General features: G+C 34.9%; 1 protein-coding gene across 1 annotated transcript; it reads right to left on the minus strand.

Moving 5' to 3' along the window:
- Nucleotides 1–19,354, minus strand: LOC135837232 (growth/differentiation factor 8-like). Its single transcript, XM_065352443.1, has 5 exons — nucleotides 18,433–19,354; nucleotides 7,699–7,926; nucleotides 6,714–6,907; nucleotides 1,655–1,858; nucleotides 1–1,188 (listed from the first exon to the last, which is right to left on the minus strand). The coding sequence occupies exons 1-5, from the start codon at nucleotides 18,788–18,790 to the stop codon at nucleotides 1,030–1,032; spliced, it is 1,143 nt and encodes a 380-aa protein (XP_065208515.1). The 5' UTR covers nucleotides 18,791–19,354; the 3' UTR covers nucleotides 1–1,029.
- Nucleotides 19,355–20,203: the final 849 nt, after the last annotated feature.

A 20,203-nucleotide genomic window follows, 5' to 3' on the forward strand; every position in this document is an offset into this window, starting at 1 on the left:
CCCCCCTTCAAAAGTTGAAATCGTTTTTAAATTCCTGTTTATTTTTGCGGAAGTTACTACGAAATTTTGTTTTCAACTTTCTAAATCAAATTTGGAAATTTTTTACTTCTTTTATAATTTTTTTCAACTCCATTTTCTTTCATTTTTCACCTCTATGTTGACCCCCCTCCCCCCTCTGCCACCTTTAATAAATTTAAAATATTTGTCGAAATGTTCTGGGCACTGAAAGTTTTGTTTTTGTAGTTTTTCATGTGGTCTGCTTTTCTATGTATTATGTTGTCCTGCTTTTTAGAAAATATCATTTTTAACACATTAATTCAGAGTCAAAGATCAAAGTGGCCACTATTGGGAGTGTTTCTGTAGCCACCCTTGATTCCATACCTTATTATGCCCATTTTATGAGAAGTGTCAACAAGCTACATAGTATATTAGATAGTAGATACCTACATACGAGTACGTATGTAATACAAACATACATGTACTTTTGACCTCTCTTTGAAACATCAACATTTTACAAACATCTACATAAAGATGAGTCATGCTTAATAATTCAGTCTAATAAATGCAAATTGATTTTTCCCCTCTTTTTTTTAAAAATTAAAGACGCGAATAAATTCACAATTTTTCTTCTTCAAAAAGGTCTGATTTTATTCCCTCGTTTTGGTAAACTCGCCTCCCTTCCTTTCCCCTGGGAAATGATTCCAAAATGCGCTGCTGTGTGTTTATACCTACCATACTTTACAAGTACACATGGGAAAGTACATCATAACGAGTAATATGGCATAAGCTCATAAGCTTAAACATTAAATACCTTAGTTAAAAATCATCCATCTATCCATACTCATCAGTCATCAAATTCCAATATGGCTGAGTCATCATCTCCGCGTCTTTACAGACTTTCTTCATTCTCTTCTGCCATTCATTTTCCTCGTCTCTCGGCATTGTCCCTCTGTCCTCTTTAATAATGCTGCGTTTTCAGTCACAAAAAAACGAACTTTTGTCCAAAAAATAGTCCCGTTTGTGAAGTCTTCAAACACAGCCGCAAGTTTCCACCACCATGTTTGGTATACTGCTTCTCTGAATGGTTAAACTATCGCTGGCAAATAGTACGTTCAAATTTGAGAATCTTGTAGGCGTGCAGCAGGTCGAAGGTAGAGGAAATTCGTGCGCTCTTCTCGCTTTAACCACCTGTAACGGATAATTTTATACATTATTATTACATATATGTATTACGACGAGCTTACTTATAGATTTATATATTTTAATTCGAGGCACGAGTAGCGCATAGTTCACATTTTTAATCTTTGACCAATTATTATTGCTCATGCGATATAATTCTACATACGTGCTATTGCGAGCGTTGTATTTTATTAAAAATACACGAGTGGTTCATTCAAGAAAAATGGACCAGTTTATGCGACGTTTTCTATTAACCTTATCATGAAGTTTATTTGTAAGGTATTTAGAATTTTTGTTGTCATTGAGAATGAATTTGTGTCTCGTTATAATTATTCAGGTGAAATGTAAACGGATAGATTAAATTCAATATACAATCATGAGATTGAAATACCTGTACCGAATGACTCATGTATGGGTTAAAGTGGGTACCTGGCTATACTGATGTGTTCTGTGTTATTTAGAAAATTCCACTCACCGATAAAAGTTCCGCGTAAGGTCTTTGAACGGTTTCATATCCTGGCAGAACACAAGTTCCTCTGCATACGTAGGCGTTAAATTTCGGAGGACTGAGGATCATTCTGTAATCGTCTCCTAATGAGCTGAAGTCTACCCATAAATCTTCTCTGCAGCATTCTTCTTTACCAGGAGTACATTCGACGCCTCGTTTCAATCTGGCGCTCTGAAATTGAAAGTGTTTCGATTAGTTTTTGATGAAGTCGTGTTCATTTTCATCGGATATGATTATAGAAAAAAGGTAGGGTGGGGGAGAGGGTTCAAAAATTTTAATGCTTCTCGATATTTTGTACAGTCATTTTTTTCAATCTGGAAACTGTTCAAATGGATGAAATGAGATCAAACTTGGGGAATGGAGTTCTTTTAGGGACCAGAGTTGACCCTTGGAGTGGGGAGGGTTCAAGTTGAAAACTACAGAAAGGTCATTTTTTTGAAGGGGCAAAATATGGCCCCTATAATTGATTAAAAAAAGGTCGAAAATGTGCTGATTTCATCTCCCTAGGTCATCCCCACCCCATTCAAGGTGGAAAAATATCATTTTACCCTTATTTTTGACCCCTCCTCACCCCTAAAATTGACTTCAGGAGCTTAAATTCTCAAAATGCAATGAGAGGGTGCCACTCGAGTGCCTTTTGCAGATTTTAACCTTCGAAGCCTATTTGATCCCTCTCCAAGACCATAATGGAATTCTTGGGTTATGTTATGTGTTTATTGTCCTTTAAGACAGCCTGTAGCTGCTCCAAATTGACCTAGGTAGCCCAAATTTTCACAGTACAATATTGGAAGGGTGTCAAAGAAGTGTCTTTTGCCTGTTTCACTTTCAACCTTCCAACCCTATTTGACCTCACTTATTCAGGGTCAAAAACGTGGATTCTCAGACTATACTGATATTTCATTAATTTTTAACGCGTTTTTCAATTTTTAAGACAGCCTGTACTTAGTCCCTCTAAATTCACCCAGGGAATCCAAATTTTAACAGTAAAATGGAAGGATTTTTAAAATGAAAAAAATAATATAATAATAAAATGAAGAAACCCCATGTTTGAAAAATTTATGGGCATCAATTTTTTTCTACCAAATCTGTTTGAATTATCAATATTATCTTTACTTTAAAGCTGAAACGGAGTATGTCCATGAAAAAATTGTCTCTTTCTTGCATCACTGATAAGACTCTGGGATGCCCTAAAATGGAAAATTTGCATCTCAGTACAGTAAAAGTGCACCATGGAAGATGCACAAAGGTAACCAATGTTCAATCAGGACTCAACAAACCCTTCTGAGTGTATCCAAATCTTATCAGTGATGTGTAAAATTGTACTTTTTTATGGACATACTTGGTTTCAGCTTTAATGTAACAATATTTGATTTTTAGGCACAGCCCCAAAGAGCAATACTGTAAAGCTCGATTGGTTTGACTATTGCCAGGTATAAAAGGCGTTTATTCTAAAGATTTAGCCTCAATTTTTGTCCCATAAGCCAGTATAGCTCTCAAATTTTCTCTTTTATCTGCAGTTTTTTCTCAGGATTTTGTTGACTCCAATTCAGTCTTGAATCTAAATGCATACTAACAAATACGATCAACTGGCAATATTAGCAACTCCATTTAAAATACATTTGGTGTTGACATCTCGCGGCGGTGCCACCATCGAATTGCTGAAAGGGGGACATTTTCATTGAGAATCGCATCTCGACAAGCCAAGTGCCCTATTGACAAATATTATGCGATAGCATGCTAAAACGCATGCTTTTATGCATAGCACAAGCATGCTTGAATTTGGACTTTTTTCAAAAAAAGCACGCATGCGTAAAAGTATGTACCTAATGTTAAAGCATGTAAAATGAAATAAAAATTGAAAAAAAATTTGCCCTGGGCAGGGAACGAGCCCGGGACCTGATGTTTCTATTTTTCAGCTTTACCTAACCAACTCAGCCACTTTGCTGCTTGCAAAGAGTGGAGTTATCTCCTCATAAATGTTTGCACTTTTTGGACTTGCGAGAAAAATTTAGAATTTTTATAAGTTCACAATGTACAAACATTTATGCGGAAATGACTCCACTCTTCGCAAGCGGTGAAGTAGCCGAGTGGGTTAGGTAAAATAGTAAAATAGGTACTGCTGGTCCCAGGTTCAATTCCCGCCCAGGGAAGAAGATTTTTTCAATTTTTCTTTTATTTTACATGCTTTAACATTACTTTTACATATGCTATTCGCAGGCTGAATTGAATCGCATGTTTATTTTTGAAAAAAGTCCTAATTCACGCATTACGCATCAACACGCCTGTTTTTATGCATAATTTTGTCAATAGGGTGTGCGTGTGTGTAAGCATGCATGAGTATGAAATGTCCTCCTTTCAGCATGATAACATGGGTTTCATGCATTTCACCACTAGAGTGCAACACTTGTTCGCCAACTCCAAATTGCGCATTTTTTTTGCAGTAGTAGCGCAGTCTGAACGGCCTGGGTTGAAACTAACTCTTATCAAAAATGCTCTGATTGGTTGGTTTATAACATCGACCTTTTATTCTCCTCAGTTCAAACCCAGCTACAGAGGCAAGCTTGTGCGTGTAATTAAAAAATCTTTCGTGCAATTATTATCAACATTACACGCCAAGTACCGTGGGACTACCAGTTTAGCCAAGCTCAAAAATGCTCTGATTGGTTGGTTTATAACATCGACCTTTTATTCTCCTCAGTTCAAACCCAGCTACAGAGGCAAGCTTGTGCGTGTAATTAAAAAATCTTTCGTGCAATTATTATCAACATTACACGCCAAGTACCGTGGGACTACCAGTTTAGCCAAGCTAACGGATAATGCACGCCATCTATTAGCAGAATCAAAAAGCTGAAACTGGTTCAAGCGTCTATAGAGGTCAACACTGAGGAGCTCAGGGTCTCTAAACTACCCGGCTAGCTCCAAGGTGCTTGTGTAGATGTCACTAGAAAGCAATGGGAAACTACTAGTGGAAGCTCGAAACAACGTCAATTCCCTAGAATAATCGCAGTGGCAATTAGGCATACACCTCACCCTGTTAGGGTACCACAAAATGCGATTTCCAATGTCCTGTAAAGGATAAGGAACCACGACGACGACGAACCTCTACTCTTATTGAAAATCAAACAAATAGTTGATGCAAACTTCCAACAATGCTTAAAACCATTCCAAATCACATTTTTAAAGAATTGAATACACGGGGTAAGGTAACTTCCATATTGGACTATTCACAGGGTAAAGTATCTAATAGACAAGTTCGCACAATGCGCAGAAGCGTTCTTTAAAAACATGATTTGGAAGGTTTGCATCAAAATGTACCATTGGAATAGCGGTCCAGATGAGGAGAATAAAAGGTCAATGGTTTATAACTGGTTTGAATCTCGTGCATCTGCAAAATTTGAATCAGCAAATCAGATGCTTGCGAGTTGTGGTAAAATTCAGTTTCACCCCAGGCTGCTAGGGGGATAAAACACCATTTTTCAATGGAGTTGCCAGTATTGTCAGTTGATAGTATTTGATACCAAGGTACTTTGTAGAGTTCGAGTGCGGCACAATTGAATCAGAAATTCTGATTGGAAAGTACGATTATTTACAAAATTTTCATAAAATGTTGAAAGGATTTTTAAAATGAAAAAATAAATAAATAAAATGAATGATAACCTGTGTTTGAAAAATTTTAGACATTGATTTTTTTCTACCAAATCTTTTTATTACCTACATTAATTATAACAATAATTTTCACTCAGTACAAAATTTCCCATTTACTCAATTTGTAGATACTGTAAAAGCTTGTTATAATGCTCTTCAAGGGACTTGAAAAAAGGAGCGTTATAAGCTGAAACACGTTATAAGCAAAAGTCGTGTTTTAACGCTGATGAGTGTAATACTTCAAATTCTCTTTTAAAAGCAAAAAGAGCGTAATGAAAGAAGTGGAAACGTAAAAAAATCTGAAATTTTACTTTGATTCTGAGGTCTACTACATATAATAATGTCAGTTTACAAAACTGTTTTCTGTGGTCAAAATTTTCAGAAAGCCTTGCTTTTTTGTTCCAAATTTTCCAAAAAGTAATCAGTTGCTTGGCAAAATTTTGAAAATTTTATGTACTTTTCAGTTCTCTTCTCAAGATTATGAGGGAAGTTCTAGAACTCTACTCTTTTGTAAAAACTTTAGATATTTACCTGCCTTTTTTGTAAGAATTGTAATCAAGCTTCTACGAGTATTTGGTAAAGTTTGATAAGGTTATCAAAAAATCTCACTTTTTTTTGGCCAAAATCGAAAATAATTTTACTTGTTTGTATGAACTGCAACTGTTGAAAGTTAAAAAACAGATTTTTTAGCAAAATTTTGCCATAAAATTTTTTTTTACTTTTTAAAAAATCAGAACTGTAAAACTTGCAAAAAAAAAACTGTTGTTGTGGCCAAAATTTTCAGAAAATTAGAATTTTTTAAAGCTTTTTTGTCTCGATAAATTGATTTTTTGTTGTTATTTTGTACGTTTTTCAACCTTTAGAACAGCCTGTAGCCCCTCCAAATTGACCTAGAGGGTCCAAATTTTAAATGTATAATGAAAGGGTGTCTCTGAAGTATTTTTGCCAGTTTCAACCCTTCAACCATATTTGACCTATCTTCAGGGTTATTGAAGTTGATTTTTGAGCAATTTTTCATGAACTTTGAATGAAATGGCGACTCTCAAAGGGTTGAGACACTTGGAAAAACAGTTTTAAGAACATTTTAAATACTTTTTCGTGAAAAATAATTTTTTTGAGCAAAATGGATAATTCCAAATTTTATCAGGGGTGGGGAGGGAGGGGTTTGGACCACTTCCACTGGTTAATTTAAAAATCCCAGCCGATAAAGTTTTGGAAAAAATTCAGTTTGTATTTTTTATGGGGTCAAATTCCATAGCTCGGATTACCCTATTTAAATTTTCCGCTACGTCGATATCAAATTGATAAATTACTCGATCGCATTTCATTCGGAAAATTTCCTAGCTGAGATAATAATACAGAAATGTCAATACCAACCTACCTCTTCACTTTCCGTATTCAGGAGTAAAAACGACGTTTTATTGGCGCTCTGCCAAGTCACATTGGTAGCGTACTCGGTTCCGATACAGGAGTCGCACGAGACCATCAAAACGGGATGTTTGTACTCCTTTTTGTTATTATTATTCGGCAGCCATGATTTGACCAACGAGGTAACATCGATTTGATACCAGCCATCTGTAATAATTAATCAAAATGACGTAAATATAAATTTAACGTAAACACAATTCATCTCTCATTTAGTACGAGTATATATATACGTTAGGGTTCGTGTTGTAATTCATATTCGCTCAAATCTTTCTCCCTCATCACCCTGATTATTCCAATAGGATTCTGAACTAATTATGCCCATAATTCGAGAAACGGATACAAAAAAGCATTGTTTGAAGTAGCCTTTTAGTAAAGTTACATAAGCTTACCTATAGTGCGTCGAGAGTCGAGTATAATGGAAAGCAAGCGTGATGAAAAGGATAGGGTGCGGAGGTTCGGTGTTTATTTCACACGTAGGTATAATATGGATAGAGGGAGCTTTGGAAAAGGGATGCATTTAAAAATTGCATCGCGATTGCGCCATTCTACGTGTAGGATGTGCCAACTGAATGTTACTGCGAGTGCGAACAGAGTTTTTGTGGGTGGTAGCTGAGATTACCAAGGAAAATATTGATTGGCGACGGTTAAACGTGTGGAATAATCGTATGTCAGCTAAGTCCACCCCTTTTTGGGCAATCTTTAGGGTGAAGAAAAGCACCACTGTAGAAAATTGGCCAATGGGTTGGCAATACTGACCATTTGAAAATATTGGGGATGTACGTAATTTTCATACCACCTATTGAATTAGGAAAGTGTGAAAGTTCCCTCATCTGCTTTGTTTTTTGTGCTCAATTCGCAATAATTCGTAAGCAGCTGAGTATTAGGTATAACTACAAATAAATTAAAAATGATTAAAAACAGGACATTTTTTAACTGACCTTTATCTGCTACATATTTCATTGTAATATTTTTGGGGTTACGATTCTTCGGCAATAACGCTGTTTTATCAACGATGGTAAAGTTATGCATTCCACTGTTGTTGATTGGTAGAGATCTTTGATGGAACCAAATGGTAGCCGAGGACAGATCGGTCGATAGTATTTCATCCGAGAGTTTGAAATTTAAACAAATTCCTCGTTTGTTATTCGAAATGCAAGTCACATTTTCTGTAAAAAAAAAAATTGAAAAAGAAACATTAAAATATGATGAAATATTTTCCAAATCAAAATTTTCTTGCATTTTTAGCTAAGCTGGTCCAATTCTGGGTTTTTATTTTACCAGAGAAGGGAGGAAGGTGTTGAATCGAGCGTTTTTGGAGCGATTTGGTGGAGTGGAGGGGATTTTTCCAATTTTTCCATTTCAAATGTGGTGAGTTTCTTCTCAGATTAATACTTACAAGAAATGTCTCATTTTAAAATTTGATAGATAAGTATATGTACCTACTTAAGGCACTCGAAACTTGAATGAGAACCAAAGTTGTGGAGAATTGATTTTACAATCTTTCACGTGCCATTAATTTTTTTTCTAAAGGGCTCTATTTTCTAAATATTTGCAAAAGAAACTGCCAATTTTAAAATTTGAAATAGCATGCTTAAAACTTGATTCTGAGATAATCCCACGAGTCCATTATCCCTTCTGTCATCACCTTGAATGACCATTTTCGTGAATAAATTATTGCTCTTGGACGCTTTTTCCCTGATTACTGAATCCTCGAATCAGATTTCCCAAATGAATATTCTCCGAACGATCTTCCGAATAAATTTTCCCAAAAATTGTATTACCAAAACGTAGATGAGAGTTTCTTGCAATTTTAGAAACAAAACAAAATTTTTGTGCAATTTTGACCAAAAAAAAAATTAGTCTTCTCTGTAATTTTTGATAAAGAGGGAAAATTTGTTCTGCAAATTTGTCTAAGCAAAAAGTAAGATTTTAGGCAAATTCTGCACAAAAAAATGGGCTGTTTTAGAAATTGCAGAACATGAGTCCCTTTCACAAAAATGAGGATTTTTCGCAATTTTGGCAGAAAAAATAAAACATTTCTTAGATAGGGTAATTTTGATTTTTTTAAAAACATTTTTTTGGGCAGTTTTGACAAATATAAAGCTGATGTTTTGCGACAAAAAAAGCAGAACTTTCTAGAAATTTTGGCTCGAAAATTTTTTTCTGCAATTTTGGCAACAACAAGACTTTTTTTGAGCTTTGATAAAAAAAAAATACATAGAACCAGTTATTTTGAAAATTCTGACAAAAAACAGATTTTTCTTGGAAATGTTGACAAAAGAGTAGGTATTGGTGTGACTTTGGCAACAGACGAGACTTTTTGAGAAACTTCATCAAGAAAAAAAAGTCTTCTGCAATTTTGGAAAAAAACGAGCCTTTATTCTCTGGAATTTTGATGAAGAAGTTGGGATTTTTTTTTGTAAGTACCTAATCTTACCAAAGAAACTTATAAAATAGATCTCTGGAAATTTCAACAAAAAAAAACAGTTTTTTTTGGCAGTTTCGGCAAAACATGGACCTTTTTTATTGTTTTTATAAAAGAGTAGAATTTTCCATAATTTTTCCATCTAGAAAAAGTTGAATTATTTACAAGACTTTCTAGAGATTTTGACCAAAAAAAAAAATTTCTGCAATTTTCGTAAAAAGAAATTTTTTTGCAATTTTTATTTTTAAAAAAAATATTTTTTTGACAATTTTGATGAAAAAAAGAACTGGCTATTTTGAGAATTCTAACAATGAACAGATTTTTCTTGAAATTGGTAAAAAAAAAAGTAGAAATATTTGAAATTATGGCAAAAAAATAAGACTTTCTGAGAAGTTTTACCAGAAAAAAAAGCTTTCTCCAATTTTAGCAAAAATACAATTAGTCTTTCTTACAATTTTGATGAAGAAGTAGGATTTTTTTTTTGCAACTTTGGCTGGTAAAAAATCAAACTTTCTGGAAAATGATACAGAAAAAACTGATTAATTCACAGTCTTAGCAGATTTTTTTGTAACAAAGAAAGCAATGAAAGGAACCAGTTATTTTGATAATTCTGACAAAAACCAGATTTTTCTGGACATTTTTGTAAAAAAAGATTTTTTGTAATTTTTACAAAAAAAGACTTTTCAAGAAGTTTCTCCCCTCCCTCTTCTCTCCCTCCCCCGCCCCACTCCCAAAAGGGCGATTTTTCTGCGATTTAGGCAAAAAGAACCTGAACTTTTATCCGTTTTTTGAGGCATCGTAGAGACTGAATAAAACGCTTTACCTACCCCAAAAATTATAAATGCCGGAGTTGTGGCGAATCAATTTTTCAATCGTTCGTGTGTCATTAGTACCTATATTTTTTCTAGGAGGTTTCATTATTGAAATATTTACAAAGAACTGAAGAGTTTTAAATTTGAAATATGTACCATATATTCGTACTCGTTGAAAATGAGAACGCAGAGACTGAAAATAAACTCTAAAATTATGGAAATGAATTCAAAAATTCTGAAAATTACTTCACAAAACTAGTGTAAAGGAAGGGTTTGGGGATGGGCCCTCCCTCCTGACAGGTTTTTAAAAATTTTAGACCTAATAAAGAAGCTATAGGTATATTTTTTCGATTTTTTTGGAACTTGAACTACACATTTTTGAAAGCTTTTGCTCTCGCTTCGCTCGGAGCTGTTTGCTTTTCTTTTTCTAAAAAAACCATCCTTCAAATTCTAAAATTTTGAAACCACAAAATCACTTTCCTCGCATAAAAAAACTTTGCTTTTTTATTAATCAGAATACGAAATTACGAATCATCGAAAGCTTTTGCCCTCAGTTCGTTTACGAAGTTTGTTTTTTTTTTCGAAGTTGGAATTTTCAAAAAACCATCATTCAAATTCTAAAATTTTGATACCGAAAAAATCACACTCCCCTCTTCTTTCGTTTTATTCGGCGAAATTGGTATTTTTTTCTCATAATGATTGGCAAATTTGTCTGTTTCATACCTTCTCTCCCCCTCCCTCCCCCCAAAACCTTTAGATAAGTTTCGTCTCTGTCCAGATGCTGCAAACGATCACTTTTGAAACAATAGAATTCAACGGTCGTCTATATTTATCGATGTTGATTGGAAAGAGCTAGATTGTACTATGTATTTTGACACGTTGAGATCTGAATTTTCAATTCGTCAAAAATTTAGAAATCCAAGTTACCTAATCTTAATACCACCGTAATTATAATACATTCGTAAGTGAAATTTTGAATGAAATTAGCTAATCCTCATTTGTATTTCTTTCTGTTTCAGGTGAGTACAAATTCTCATCGTAAGAATAGAGTATGGAATGTGAGCTCACAACCTCACCCATGAAGAATCTTACAGTAATTGATGGGATGAAGGTAAAGAGCAGTTAGGTACATATTATTGTCATTCAAGTTTTCCTATTCTTTATCGAATGTGTCTAGAAAAGTTTGTCTTGTTGTACGTAATATTCAATTCAAACTTTCGTACCAGACTAAAATCAAGCAAAAATACTCATTTGGGAGGGGGGGGCGAGACCACAGTTGAATTTATTTATCTCGACAATATACCTACCTACCTTTTTTCATGTATCAATATACCTAATATCTCTCTATAAATAAACTTGGAAAAACGACCGAACGGAATTTTCCTCAAGTCAATGGGACATTTAGTCGTATCTTGGGTTCAATTCACACGTGCTCAATGGCAAGTACATTGAGTGAGTATAGATGCATCAGTGTATCTGTATACCATATACTCGTACCTACACCTGTCAGTGTCCGTATATACAACAGCGAAAAATATTTAGATGGGAAATCGAAGAACATAGTACAAGGTAAAGGGGAATCGGGAATCATTCGCTGGCATGTAATTATTACATTTTTTAGTTATAAAAAGAATGCGGCTATCTGTACGCCGTTTGGGTCAAAGTTCTCAGTCTTCGAGTGACATTACTTCACAGTTTATACACAAACACATCCACATATTTTTCGCATTTTGTAATGCTTCAGCCCTTCCGTTCCATCATCCCTTCCACCTTCCTTTTCATCCTATTTTGTTTGGGTTTCCCGATTTCAACTATAAATACCTGTGTTAATCTTATAATATCGTGCACGTTTTATATGTACGAGCCACAAAAACATTGTCATCGACTAAATAATTATTTGTAATCGAATATGGTAATCAATCAGGCGTCAAAGTATGTAAACAAACAAGTGGAGTATATGTATTATCGTCTGCTATGCACACAAGTGTATTTACTCTTCTTCCTTTTCGACGAATAATAATACATAATTAAGTAAATAAATATAAAAATATAACTCTTATCTCGTCGTCGCACGCCTCCACAATCCATAAGCGTGCGAGATTCGTACTCGCGCAGCAGCCATTTATAATATCTCAATACTCGAACAGTTGACCCATACACGTTGCAGCAGCTGTCTTCGACTGGCGAAAAATTCCTTCAATTTTTTTTATCAAATCGAATCAACCCTTCCCCTTGAATTTTTTTACTTTCAATGTAAGTAAATAGACAGATCGCAAACAAGTCACGAAGTCAAGGTATCCACCTACGCACTTCGAACTCAAAGACAGGAAAAATATGATGTACTTAAGCGATTATCATCGAAAAAAAATTTTTTTCACGTAAAATTTGTATATTTTAACGATTACGCAATTAGTCGATTCGGCTTTGGCGAATACTCTTCCCCCTCCCTCCCCCTTCCTGTGCGGTGTAAGCTTTTTTACCGGTACATAATATGTATGCGTTGAAATATTACGTAAGGCCCAATATACAATATCGCATAGTGAAGCGATTAATTATTAATTACCGGTGAGTAATTATCGATGTAGCGCCATTCTTGATTTCGTTTATTCTAATGAGGCTTATTTAACGCCTGTTTTTTCGTTCCTTGTATTCTTTTATTTGATTTTAATTTTTTTTATCTCTTGAAATCGGATTCGGAATACACTTTATAAGGTATAGTGCTGCGTATTTAATTGACCTTACGAATACCTCGAGATGAAAAGATTCTCTGTATTATGTTGTATAATACTACATATGTGTACTCTTGTGTATTACAATGTTGAAAAGGGACAAAAAATGTTCCAAAGGTGGAAGCATTTGAGTAAATGGGAAGCCCGGCATTGCATATGAGCGTGATTTTTATGCTCTTATGATCTGTTAATGGAATCTTTCGCAATGTGTGTGCCGAAGATTTCATACGAATAGGTGAATTGGGTACTTGTAGTATTTTATTCGAGCATGACTCATATCGATTTGTAACGAGATAAAGTCAACTCGTGCGAGTAAGAATCAGATCAATGGTTATGAATGTGATTCGTGTGAACTGTTCGGTATTCTGTGAATCTGACGATTCAATCGTTCACGAACGATTCATTTTAGAAAAATGAGTTTCTGATGAGGGCAAATTTTGAAAAATTGAATTATGTATTTTCTCTAAAAGATTCTGTCGTTCGCGAACGATTCAATCTGAAGAATTCAAACATTCGGGAGCGATATTTTTAAGAAAATTGAGCGAGTTGAGGATGATATGGGTATTTTTGAATAATTCGGTCATTTCTGAATGATTTGGTCGTTCGCGAACGATTTGATTTGAATACCTATTTGAATCGTTCTCGTACGATACATTTGTAAAAAATAAGTCCACATTATGGATCGTATTTTTGAAAAATTTTGTTATTCTGGAATGATTCGTTCGAAATGATTTGGTCGTTCGTTGAGAATTTGATTCCTGAAATTGAATCATTCGCGAACGATACGTTTGGAAAAATTGAGAGTTTGTTTTTTACAATATTTTTGCTGGGTTGAGTCATTTTTCAATCATCATTTCGAAATGGTTCAGTAGTTCGTGAATGATTCAATCTTGAAAATTCAATCGTTCGCGAACGATTTGATCTAAAAAATGATACGATGGTTCGCGAATATTATGTGGGGAAGAAATGCGCCTCATGGTGGGTGATATTTTTTTTAAAATGTCGTTCTTGAATGATTCGTTTGAAATGAAAATGATTCAGTCGTTCTCGAATGACTCTATATGAAAAATTTGTTCGTTCGCGCACGATATCAATATTCGAAAAAAGCGATTCTTATGATGATATTTTGAAAAAAATTGTTATTCTTGGATGATTCGTTTGAAATGATTCAGTCGTTCGTTGAGAATTTGATTCCTGAAATTGAATCATTCGCTAACGATACGTTTGGAAAAAGTGAGAGTCTGTTTTGGACAATATTTTTGGTATATTGAGTCATTTTTCAATCATGGTTTCGAAATGGTCCAGTCGTTCGTGAATGATTCAATCTTGAAAATTCAATCGTTCGCGAACGATTTGATCTAAAAAATGATACGATGGTTCGCGAATATTATGTGGGGAAGAAATGCGTCTCATGCTGGGTGACATTTTTTTTGAAATGTCGTTCTTGAATGATTCGTTTGAAACGATTCAGTCGTTTGCGAACGACTCTGTAATATGAAAAATTCGTTCGTTCGCGAACGATATCATTAATTGAAAAAAACGATTATTATGAATGATATTTTAGAAAAAAATGTTATTCTTGGATGATTCGTTTGAAATAATTCATTCGTTCGTTAAGAATTTGATTTCTGAAATTGAATCGTTCGCGAACGATACGTTTGGAACAAATGAGACTCTGTTTTGCACAATGTTTTCGGTAGACATTGAGTCGTTTTTCAATCATCATTTCGAAATGGTTCGGTCGTTCGTGAATGATTCAATCTTGAAAATTTAATCGTTCGCGAACGATTTGAGCGGGAAAAATGATTTTTCGCGAATGGTGTATTTGAGAAAAAAAGTGAGGGAATGTGAGGCTGTTTTGGGCAATACTTTTGACGAATTTCGTCATTTTTGAATGATTTAAGAATTGTTCAGTCGTTTGTGAACGGTTTGTTCTAAAAAGTTCGATCGTTCACGAACGATTCGATCTAAAAAATGATTCACTATGGTTCGCGAATGGCATGTTGGGAATAAATACGTTTCTGGTGGGTGATATTTTCAAGAAAATTGTCTTTCTTGAAAAATTCGTTCGAAATGATTCAGTCGTTCGCGAACGAATCTATTTAAAAAATTCGTTCGTTTGCGAACGATATGTATGCTTGAAAAAGTCATTCTCATGGATGATATATTGGAAAAATTTGTATTCTCGGATGATTAGTTTTAAACGATTCAGTCGTTCACGAACGATTTGGTTAGGAAAATTCAATCGTTCGCGAACGATATATTTTTGGAGAACTTGAGTCTCTATGGATGATATTTCTGAAAAATTTTATGTCATTGTTGAGTAATTGGTTCGAAATGGTGTGGTCATTCGCGAACGATTCAGTGGGTAATTTTTATTCGATTCCGAACAAGTGAAAAAAATGCGCTTCTTCAGAATTTTTCCCAAATTTGTAGGCCGTAGTCGTTTGCGAACGATTTTCAAAAAAATGATTCAGTCGTTCGCGAACGATTCAATTGTGAATTTTCAATCAAATCCGAGCAATTGAAAAAAAAGTGTTTTTTCTGAATTTTTAAGATCGATTCAGTCGTGTGCGAATAATTTTGATCTTGAAAATTCAATCGTTCGCGAATGAATTTTGAAAAAATGATTCAGTCGTTCGCGAACGATTCAATTGTGAATTTTCAATCAAATCCAAACAATTGAAAAAAAAGTGTTTTTTTCTGAATTTTTAAGATCGATTCAGTCGTGTGCGAATGATTTTGATCTTGAAAATTCAATCGTTCGCGAACGAATTTCTAAAAAATGATTCAGTCATTCGCGAACGATTCAATTGTAAATTTTCAATAAAATCCAAACAATTGAAGAGTGATATTCCAAAACTCGCTTTGTCCATTTTTATCAAAGTTGGGTTTTTAATGGTACCTGGTAGATGAAGTATTAACTCACATTCCTACATCATCAACTTACCAAAATGAGGTGTTAAACTCACCTAAATAGCCAATTCACTAAAAATTAAAAAAAAAATAATGTTCCAAAACGCGCTTTGTTCATTTTTATTGAAATTTTTTTCAGCAGTATTTAGTGGATGAAATGTATACCTACACTCCTACCTCATAAATCCACCCAAATAAAGTGCTAAACTCGCCTAAAAAGCCAATTTACCCGTTTAAAGGGAAACAGATTTTCCTCTCTCCTGAAAAGTTATGAAAATGGACAAAGCGAGTTTTGGAATATCACTCTTCAATTGAAAAAATTGTTTTTTCTGCATTTTTAAGATCGATTTAGTCGTTCGTGAATGATTTGATCTGGAAAATTCAATCGTTCGCGAACGATATTTCTGGAAAATTCGAGTCTTTCACAAATAATGGTGATATTTTATTAAAAATTGACACAATTTTTAAAAATGGATTCGAAATGAATGATTCAGTCGTCCGGGAATGATTTTTACTGAGCAATTCAATCGTTCGCGAACGATTTGTTCAAAATGATTCAGTCGTTCGCGAACGATATTTTTGGAAAACTCGAGTCTGTTGCAAATGATGGTGATATTTTTGAAAAATTGTGTCATTTTTGAGTGATGGGTTTGAAATGAATGATTCAGTCGTTCGGGAACGATTTGTTTAAAATGATTCAGTCGTTCGTGAACGATTTATTCTGAGAAATTCAATCAATCTTTTGTGAACGATTTGTTCGCAGAAACTTGATCTTTTGCAAACGATTTCTTAATAAATGATTCCGTCTTGTCGTTCGTGAACGATTCAATAAAAAATGTTCAGTCTCAGTCAATCTTAAACCAGTTAAAAAAAATCTGTTTCTTCTGAATTTTTTCAGAACTTTTAGTAGTTTGCGAACGATTTGTTCTGAAAAGCTCCACTTCTCGCGAACGTTTTCTTCAAAATGACCCAGTCGTTCGCGAACGATTCAATTAAGAATTTTTAATCAAATCCAAAGATTTATTCAGTCGACGAATCATGTGATCAAGAAGTTTCAAATGATGGTGATATTTTTGAAAAATTGTGACATCTTTGAATGATGGGTTTGAAATGAGTGATTCATTCGTTCGGGAACGATTTGTTCGAAATGATTTAGTCGTTCGTGAACGATTTGTTCAAAGAAACTTCATCGTTTGTGAACGATTAAAAAAATAATAAAATTCCATCCTATTATTCGCGAACCGCAAATGATTGTCTCAAAATGATTCTGTCGTTCGCGAACGATTTACTCAAGAATTTTTGGTTCAACAATTTGTTTTGGTTTGGCCATTTCAATTGGTCGATCTTGTACATTATAAATTGAATGAAAACTCTTGCAGCAAAGTGAGGATGTACATTTTTCGTATGTTTCTCTCACCCCTGCCCCCTCCTTGTATTTGTATTAGGGACGCAAAATTGGCCACATTGCTCCCAAAAATTGCTCAGAAGGGTGAATAAAAAAAAAAAAATGTGAGAAACCTTGAATGTTCACCTAATTTAATGAAGTGAACTTCGGGTTGAAAAAGCTTCGTGAGTATTTTGAACCTTCTGCATCTGAGGAGGGTGGCAGCTATGGGTCTATTCCTCAAAGAAGGGTCTATTTTGAGAGGGGGAAGTCATCCCTGCCCTTGAAATTCTTCCTCGTTGGCAAATTTCGCCAAAATTGAACCAAAACGAACCCTTCGAGTAATTCGTGTTGAATTTAATCATCAAAATGTGAAACCCAAAGCTCAATCACATGTTCAGTGTGTTATCTTGGGGTCTGATTACCACAACATCAACGATAAGGAAAGTTCGACTAGACGAGTGCAAATATATACAAAAGTAATCGGAACGAACGCGAGTATGTTCAAAAATACTCAGCTACATAGGTTATCTCGTCTTCGTCTACCACAACCAACCGATGAGGCGATGAGTAACATTCGCCAAGTTAGTCGTATTTTCATTTCAAGTTCACCCAGGAAGGAAATAGATTCCTAAACCTATCAAGGTTAATAGGGAATTTTCTTCACTTTATCAGCTGACAATACTGAAACTTCTTCTATAATTTTTGCTCATTTAGTCTCTCGTGAGACGAAAAAAAAAATTCGCGTATTTATTTAAAACGAAATAACATTTTGTACAAAGTAAAAACGTGTTTTTTTATTCACGATAACATTCTTGGGATTCCTCGCGAAAATCTCTTATCGATTATTTTTTTCCTTAAAAATTAATCGTATAAAATTCGATTCATGTTTCGAGATGCATGACGGAAGAAGGCTACTACATTTTCGTAGAGTTATTTTCGCGTTTCATTCATCTTTCTGTACAGGTATTAAAGTTACTTAGAGCCAAAATTGGGCACCGAAACGCGAATGATGTGTGGGGGAGAAAAAGAATAATAAACGACTCAATAAGTAAGTGAATATGATAAGAAATCGTAACAAACGATACGATACAAGCGAACTGATAGCGAGAGTGTGAAGATGAAGGGTAAAGGGAGCGTTCTTCAACACATTCGAGTTCGAGGATGGCGCCCGATTTGGGGTTTGAGATATTTTTCGAAGATGACCCAGTTTTTAAAATTGATTAAAAATGTAGGTAGGCAATGTGTGTGTTTTTAGTAATCAGGAATTGCTGATACTAATGGGTATTATCGTTCAGTTATTCGATAACATTTTTAGTCAACTTTTGGGCTCCAGATTTCCCCAAGAAATGGATTCTCCGAAGCTAACCGAGATCTCGATCAAGTGTCTAAAATGATTATCGTACCTTGTTCTACAAAAAGCACCATTTGTCGATTATTCTGATCATCGCCGGTTCCATCGACGACATTATCATTGGGTCTATTGGTAGCATCGTCGTAAACCAGTTTCTGAACCAGGAAGTCCGGAAGCGAGTCGAACTTGGGCGTTTCTTGAGGCGTACTCTTCACATGCAGATTATTAATCAGCTGCTGTTTAATGAACTCTAAACGGTGAGCGATTTTTTGAGATTTTAAATATTCACCCAGCTCCGATTTATCATTTTTGCAATTCACGCAGTCCGGTATCGTCTCCAGGTCCGAGCCGGCCACGAACACCACCGTTAAGACAATCGACCACCAAATTTTATACAAATTTTCGTACATCGCGACGTACCTATAGGTATTTCTTTTTCGGGTAAAAATTTTACGAGAGAGAAAAAAAACACGAGGGAAATTGCGAATTAAGACTACGAAGTGTTACCACAGCAGCAGCATTCGAAATAGCACGAAAAACACAAACACACAACGCGCACAAAACACCGGTTAAACGATTTGAAAAATTTAGCTTTTGCGATTTTAAACGTACGCATGTCCAGAGAAGATGTACTTTTTACTCGTTGACCATTAAAATGATTTTAAGATTGGTTAGTTTCGACATTTGAGTCGAGTGTCTGTGAACGTGCGCTTGTATTAGTGCGTTAGCGAGTAGATCGGTTCAAAGAACAGATTCATGAAAGTTGTCATGCTGCAGTATCGTGTTAAAAAAACTCGACTTCTCTCACAGATGTTTAGATTAGATTATCTATATGAATGAGCAAACCCTTCGTTCGAATGCTTAAATAAACAAAATAACCCGCGTTTACCTATCATAGGTGATTCTTTCGCGATTTTTTTCCCCCCTGGGAGCTGGGTGTATTTCGTAGACTAGCACAGAAGTCTTGGGAGTATAGTGATAGGTACGTCAGGTTTGCTGCGTCGTTCACTAATTTTAACACGAGCTGAACCCGATAAAGAAATACACTGTGTTGCAGAGATGATGAAAAATTGAAAGAATTTTCGTTATTTTTAGTAAGTCTGAGGTGATTGACCGACGATTGTGGATTATTTTTGAATAAGATGAACTTAGACTGGTTTCTGAGTAATACGACGCGTATCAAGTTTACCTTTTTTGGTCGTTTGATCGACCCGAAAGGCATATATTTTGATAGGGTGGTGATTGAAAAAAATTTTACAATTGAGAATCTTTTCAACAGAAGTCATTTCGAGGAAATTCGCCCAAATTTGGAATTTAGGATTGTTTTGGTCTTGGATTTGGGGAGTTTGAGTAAAGGCGACGTTGTTGGCTTAAAATGTCAAGGTTTGAGGGATTTTAGGGCAAGCATGCTTCGATTTAGTTCAGTTTAATTGAAATCAGAAAGTTTTGGTCGCAGTGGTTCCCAAGAAATAAGAAGAAATTTTGGGGATTTTTTCTTGAATTTAGACCTCCCCCCCCCCAGCTCACCCTTTAAAGCGATTTGAAAGTTTCAAAGTGAATTTTAACATCACCTTTGAGATTGAAGAAATTTGAAAAAATTCAGAGTCATTCCCCTCTAGTACCTTCACCTTCAAACCAAGCTTCAAGTCAATCAGTATAGATTTTTGATCAACAGGTTTAGGTCTAGGGAGTCGTCAGTCCAAGGTTATAAATTAATTCATATTTCGTATACAATCGAAAATCGCAAATAAATCAATTTTTGGCGTTCAATTGGTCGAATTCCAATCAGGATCAATTTTCGATCAATTTTTGAGAATATAACT

The sequence above is a fragment of the Planococcus citri genome, chromosome 1 (assembly GCF_950023065.1).
Source record: "Planococcus citri chromosome 1, ihPlaCitr1.1, whole genome shotgun sequence".
NCBI classification, from domain to species: domain Eukaryota; kingdom Metazoa; phylum Arthropoda; class Insecta; order Hemiptera; family Pseudococcidae; genus Planococcus; species Planococcus citri.

Excerpts from the sequence above, each read along its gene's own strand:
- LOC135837232 (XM_065352443.1), bottom strand. The coding sequence starts at position 18,790 with ATGTACGAAAATTTGTATAAAATTTGGTGGTCGATTGTCTTAACGGTG. Across the intron at positions 6,908-7,698 it reads GAAATATGTAGCAGATAAAG|ATGGCTGGTATCAAATCGAT; the intron begins GTCAGTTAAAAA and ends TAATTATTACAG. Across the intron at positions 1,189-1,654 it reads CTTACGCGGAACTTTTATCG|GTGGTTAAAGCGAGAAGAGC; the intron begins GTGAGTGGAATT and ends TATCCGTTACAG.